Genomic DNA, 6,439 nt, shown 5'->3' with positions numbered 1-6,439 from the left:
ATGCACGTTAGTTATTGCAAATTCATGGACTTCATCATAGCCAAGTAGTGGGAGAAAAGATCACATTTTAGAGACAACTATATACTTAGTCCAGTCGAAAGAATTTCAGATAAATGCTGAGGTGGACAAATTTGAAACACTTAAAAATTTTGTAGTTCCCTTATTAAAAGAAGCGATTTAAAACGATTAGAAAAAAAAATTTTTCAATACTTTTGAATACTTTGAATATTTTCTAATCGCCCTTCTTATGGGCATTTAACATTGCAAATCGTTTTAAATCGCTTCTTTTAATAAGGGATTGTTCGAAAGTATATAAATAACGAGAACAACAAACGTTACTGAAAAAAAAACCCTGTGCGACTATTTTTGATTGTTGTCAGAAAGATACAGTAGATCGTTACAGTAACAATCTAGTAGATAAGTACTGCGCATTGTTACTTTAATCATAGAATATAATTCTGAGATATATTTTTTTCTCCGTGAAGAAATTTCAAACATTTTCTTGACCTGAAAAAATTTCTATTCGGGGAGAATACTTCTCCCCATTTACTTTTTTAGTTATAATTTTGAATTCAAATGTGATATCAGTTACTCTCTAAAAATGAATTAGCGAAATTCACTGCGAATTAGCGAATATGCACTGGGAACCAACTATAAGTATACCACTGGTTGAATTAGTGGTATATTTATGGCTGGAGTAATCTATATTATTAAGAGAATAAGGAAGATTTTTTCCCGCCATATATCTATATGATAGAATCAGTTAATGTTATTGAAATCGGTATCATTAGATAGGTCTTGACTTGAATTTGTGCCTTTTCATAGTTTAAATTCTTTTTAATTGCCAAGATAAATAGATTTATCCATATCATTCGCATTATATTTAAACTACGCGAGAAAAAAGACGATCGCATTTATTTTCTTTAAATAAATTAATACTTTAATTATTCTGTCACTAAATATGGCTGAATGTCACTGAATATAGCTATATTCTTCATATCGCGTTACTTATTTCAAAATGACAGATTTTTATACTCCCTTTTGGTTTTAGGAAGCTTCTCAAAGCCAAAAATGTGTGCATAGAAAAAAAAAATTCATTGACACAAACAATTTTTACTCGGCTAAAGAAAATTTTTACTTACCCCAATAAATTTTTTACATTATGAATTAAAAACAAAAATTTATTTAGAACTAGAAAAAATGACTTGGTGCAAGAAATTATTCTATTCGAAATTTAAAAATCGTATAACTAATATTTAGAAAATGGACGACACGTATTATAAAATTTATTAATTGGAATGTTAAAATTCCCCATATTGACACCCGGGTTTCGGGTTATAATTTCAAACACTAATTTTTAAAGTTTATTTTTTTCCGTGCATTGTTTAATAAACTTTAATTTATTTTTTTTTAATTATTTTGTACAAAAATTTTTACAAACTTTAGTATATTTTTCTCATTTTAAAATAACTTTATTTTTTAGGAGGAAAACTCGCTGATAAATGACATTTTTTATACAGTTGAATCAAACGACATAAAATCTATCGTCGGACGGATTAAAGTTTGCATTTTTTATAGCATTATGGTGTTGAGAAATTTATGTATCCTAACAAAAAACTCTTTTTATTACATAATTTTTATCAAATCAGCAAATAATTCAGTTGACTTAATATTACAATCAATTTCTTCTGTTTTAAATTGATTTCTATGATTATTTGGTGGCTTTGATAACTGTTTAACATCACAAGGAAAAGGAGATACATAAAAATAATTATGTTTTAGTATCTAAAAGAAAAGAGAAAATATACACACAGTTAATCAAACAAAAAATTAAAATGATAAGTTCATAATGTTACCTCTTCAGCAGTTAACCGTTTGAATGAATTGTAGATCAGGAGGGAACGTATAATATCTAAGGCTTCAGATGATGCCTCAGGAACAATTTGTTCCCATGGCACACTTGTTTGATACGGAAAAGTAATTTTATTGTAATCAGGTAAGGATGTTAATTCAGGCCATGATTCTGGTGTCGGTGAACCCAACTGTTTTAGAACAATTGCTAATTGTTCAATATCTGTTTCACCCTAAAATTACACGAAAAAAAAAATTTAACATGAATGAAGAAATTTGTTTTTTTCATAATTGAATTGTTTTTAAGTCATTCTTTTTTTTAATTCGAGAAAATATTCACTTGCATCAAAAACCAAAAAATTCTTCATTTAAGTATTTTAATCTTAGTTGAAGAAAACTTATCCTTTGACCAAGAATTATAATATTTTTAACGAAATTATTTTAATCTTTAACAAAGACGCGATATTCTTGCCCCAAGCCTGGTGGGGGTATCTAAAAGCAAACTCTGTTGAAAAAATCTCATAGAATCTAATAGATTTTCATGAATTCTCGTAGAGGTTTTATGGAAATGAATGAATTCTATGAGAAAGTGCTTCCCTGTTTAGAAAATCTCATAGAATCCAATAGATTCTCATAAATTCCCATAGAGATTTTATAAGAATGAATGAGTTCTATGAGGTGCTATAGTTAAGTATATGTCCTTATACAAACAGCTATAAGAATCTATCAGATTTTTTAAGCAGGGTTTAGTCAAGTTATATGCTTTATGCCTACAGTTATGAAAAGCTATCATTTCTTAAAGAACGGTTATCAGATAATTTTGTCCAAGCTTTTTTCTGAAATAAAAGCCCTAAACACAAAGTGAAGACACAGACCCGATGCTCTACTCTATGAACTAGCGACGAAGTGCACTTCAATTTTTTGATAACTTCCAGTTGTTTACGAAAAAAACTTGGACAAAGTTCCCATTTATCACTGATAGAAGGATTTCTTAGCATTTAAAAAAGATTTCTTAGTATTTAAGAAACCATTTCTTAAATATCATTTTTTTGTATTTAACAAATATTTTTTACTGTTTAACAAATATTTCTTACTATTTAAGAAATGATTTCTTAATAGTTAAGAAATCATTTCTTAAGGCATGATTTCTTAACTATTGAAAAATAATTTCTTAAATAGTAAAAAATATTTGTTAAATACAAAAAAATGATGCCCGATGAAAAAAGATTTTATACAATTGTATAAAATTATATACAAAAAATGGCCCGATCCAATTGTATACAACTGTAGAAAAATTGTATACAATTCTATACAAAATGTATACAAGTCTATATAATTACACTGTAAAATATCCGGAGTGAATTCGGATTGGAATTAAATCCGAATTCACTCCGCATTCACTCCGCCACTCGGAGTTCCGGAGTTTTAAAAAAAATCACTCCGCATGCGGAGTGAATTGGGAGTTTTTTTTTAGCGGAGTGATCTCGGAGTGACGCGGATTTTATTTCACTCCTAATTCACTCCGCTCCGGAGTTTTAATACTTAAATAAATTTATATTAAACTGCTAAACAATGTGTGCAGGTGTTTGTGTGCGTGTGTGCAAATGTGTGCATGTGTGAAAATTTGTGCGTATGTGTGTGCATATCAGCTGATCAATAATGTAATACGCGAATTTTTACTTCGATTTTATTATGTGGAGTTATATTTTATTAATAATATTTTCAAAACTCCGCTCCGGAGTGCCCATGCAGGAGCCGCCAGAGTTGAACCACAGGGCCCTACTTGGCCCAGCACTGGGGAACCTAGCTTTGGCACATCTAGATTGGCCCATGCTTGGCTCAAGATTGGGTACTCAGTCTTGGCCATTACAATGATTACCCGGGCTTGAGCCAAGACTGGGTAACCTAGCCTTGGCCGTTCAATGGCAACCCAGGCTTGGGCCAAGACTGGGTAATCTAGGCTTGGCCGTTACAATGATTACCCAGACTTGGGCCAAGGCTGGGTTCCCCTGTCTTGGCCATTCAATGGCAAGCCAGGCTTGGGCCAAGAATAGGTAACCTAGCCTTGGCCATCCAATGGGGAGCCAGACTTGGGCCAAGACTGGGTAACCTAGTCTTGGCCATTCAATGACAACCCAGGCTTGGGCCAAGACTGGATGCCCCTGCCTTGGCCGTCCAATGGCAACCCAGGCTTGGGCCAAGGTAGAATTACCCAAGTTTGGCTATACCTATGGTTTAATAAGTAGATCATATAAATGTATCAGTTCAACGTTAGTAGGTTCGTCCAGTAGCTATCGTTCGGACCCAGCAATCTGAAGGACGGCAGTTCGCGCCCGGAGCCCAGCAGAATTTTCACCGAGTTTTTTTCACATCATTTACCTCCTTCAGATAGTTTAAACGTTAATGATCATAAAATCTACGATGTTAATAATAATAAAATTTTTTTTTTAATTAAATTTATTCGTTTCCTCGAGGCATGGGCAAGGTCTGGCGAAAAAGTCAGGGCCAGGACTGGCAACCAAGCATGGGCCAGGTCTAGCAACCAGGTCTGGCCCAATGTTATCATTCCAGAGTCCTACCAAGGCTGGGCCAAGGCTGGCTTACAAGCTTGGGCCAAGGTTTTACATACTTGGGCCAAGCCTGCACCAAGCCTGGGCCCGTCGTACTTTCCTCTCTGGGTGGATTTCACTCCGGAGGGATTAAATTAATAAAAAATTATCTACTCCGCGAAAACTCCCCTGCGGAGTGAATTTCACTCCGAGGGGAGTGAATAATTAAAAATTCATTCACTCCGCATTCACTCCGGATTTAATCCGCATTCACTCCGCGAATTTTTTACATACTTGCAATATATAGAATTGTATATAATTATATAGAATTGTATACAATTTGTATAGAATTGTATATAATTTCTATACAAATTGTATACAATTGGATCGGGCCATTTTTTTTATCCAATTTATATATAGTTTATATATAATTGTATAAAATCTTTTTTCATCGGGTGTTTAAGAAATGATTTGTTATATACTAAGAAATCCTTCTATCAGTATACTGTACAAGTGCAACCAAGATAGTACCGTTCATCCACTTGAGCGCGAATAGAGAAACAAATGAAAACGCTTCTTGTAGGGAAGAGACTGATATTCTTGGACTGAGTTCTTACCACTTTTAATTTAAGTCGGTAATACAGTTGGAACAAGAATTTGAGGATCTTCAAGCAATTTTTTTTTTTCTTTAATTTAACCAAATTATGTACTTGGGTCAAGAATTTAAATTTATCAATCGAAAAAATATCTTCCTAAACCAAGAATAAAAATTTCAAGAAAAAAATATTCTTGATCCAAAAAATTTTTTTACCCCATAATGATACTTTTGGCTAATGAAAATTCTTTTTGATTCAAGTTAGTTTTTTTTATCTAAAGATTTTCGATTATATCCCTACATATTTTCTTACCGGAAATAATGGCGAGCTATTAATCATTTCTCCAAATATACAACCAATTGACCACATATCAATAGCAGACGTATAAGTTTTCGATCCATACAATAATTCTGGGGCACGATACCATCTTGTAGCCACTTGATGTGAATATGGATGTGTACTGTCATCATACATCAATCTTGTTAATCCAAAATCAGCTATTTTTAATATTCCATCATTATTTATTAATAAATTTGCTGGTTTAAGATCCTATTGTAAGAAAAATTACAGTTTTGAATTCTAAATTTCTTTTTTTTTTTAAAGACTACTTCTTTTATATCTTTTACCCGATGCATAAAATTATTTTTGTGCATATAATGTGTGCCTTCTAAGAGCATTTTAAAATAAATTTTAATTTGTGGCACCGTCAATGGTCTATCATTGTCTCTTAATAATTCCCATAATCCAGATGGCATATAATCAAATATCATTATAAAATCGTAACCTGATGGAAATGCATCTAGTAAATTTATTATCTGAAATTTAGAAACATGATTTTACAGTCAGTTTAGTATATTAAATATGCATTTGTATATGCCAATAAAAATAATAATTTAAAAATAACGATAATAACTAATTACATATGGGTGATTTAATTCTTGTAAGCTTTTTATTTCACGAATTATAGATACAGGTATTTCATCATCAATTTTTTTCATCATAATACGTTTTAATGCCACTTCTTTACCACTTTCACGATGTATACCTCGTAAAACTAAACCATGAGCACCTTCACCAATTCTTCCAGTTATCGTATAACCTTCCATTATTCAAAAACAAATAAAACAAAATTAACAGCTTAAAAAAAACAGTCGACGATAAATACCAATAAAAAAATTTGTTTTAACATTGCTCGATAAATTTATTTAGGTAATGTTTTGTATACAGAAATATAGTACACATCTATAAACAATATAGTTTTATTTTATAACCAGGTGTTTTTATCATTTAATCAATATCTACCCCTACTAGTTTCAGTTTCATATTTAACATAATAACTTCAATTTCCCGCTCTTTTAAAAACATGCGTAGAAGGTTGGTACATGCGCACAAATCCCACCAGCTATTTCGTAATAATTATAATATACAACTTATTTTGGTATC

General features: G+C 31.7%; 1 protein-coding gene across 1 annotated transcript; it reads right to left on the bottom strand.

The window, feature by feature from the left end:
* Positions 1-1,358: 1,358 nt before the first annotated feature.
* Positions 1,359-6,427, bottom strand: LOC130677919 (cyclin-dependent kinase 20-like). Its single transcript, XM_057484836.1, has 5 exons — positions 5,917-6,427; positions 5,623-5,811; positions 5,309-5,545; positions 1,857-2,084; positions 1,359-1,785 (listed from the first exon to the last, which is right to left on the bottom strand). Exons 1-5 carry the CDS (start codon positions 6,100-6,102, stop codon positions 1,627-1,629), a joined length of 999 nt encoding a protein of 332 aa, XP_057340819.1. The 5' UTR covers positions 6,103-6,427; the 3' UTR covers positions 1,359-1,626.
* Between the last annotated feature and the right edge of the window lie 12 nt (positions 6,428-6,439).

The sequence above is a fragment of the Microplitis mediator genome, chromosome 11 (assembly GCF_029852145.1).
Source record: "Microplitis mediator isolate UGA2020A chromosome 11, iyMicMedi2.1, whole genome shotgun sequence".
NCBI lineage: Eukaryota > Metazoa > Arthropoda > Insecta > Hymenoptera > Braconidae > Microplitis > Microplitis mediator.
This window is presented reverse-complemented; position numbering and strand designations above follow the sequence as displayed.

Coding starts and splice junctions, on each gene's coding strand:
- LOC130677919 (XM_057484836.1), bottom strand. CDS start 6,102: ATGGAAGGTTATACGATAACTGGAAGAATTGGTGAAGGTGCTCATGGT. Junction 5,546..5,622: donor AAAATAATTTTATGCATCGG/GTAAAAGATATA, acceptor TTCTTACAATAG/GATCTTAAACCAGCAAATTT. Junction 2,085..5,308: donor ATAGCTCGCCATTATTTCCG/GTAAGAAAATAT, acceptor GTGTAATTTTAG/GGTGAAACAGATATTGAACA.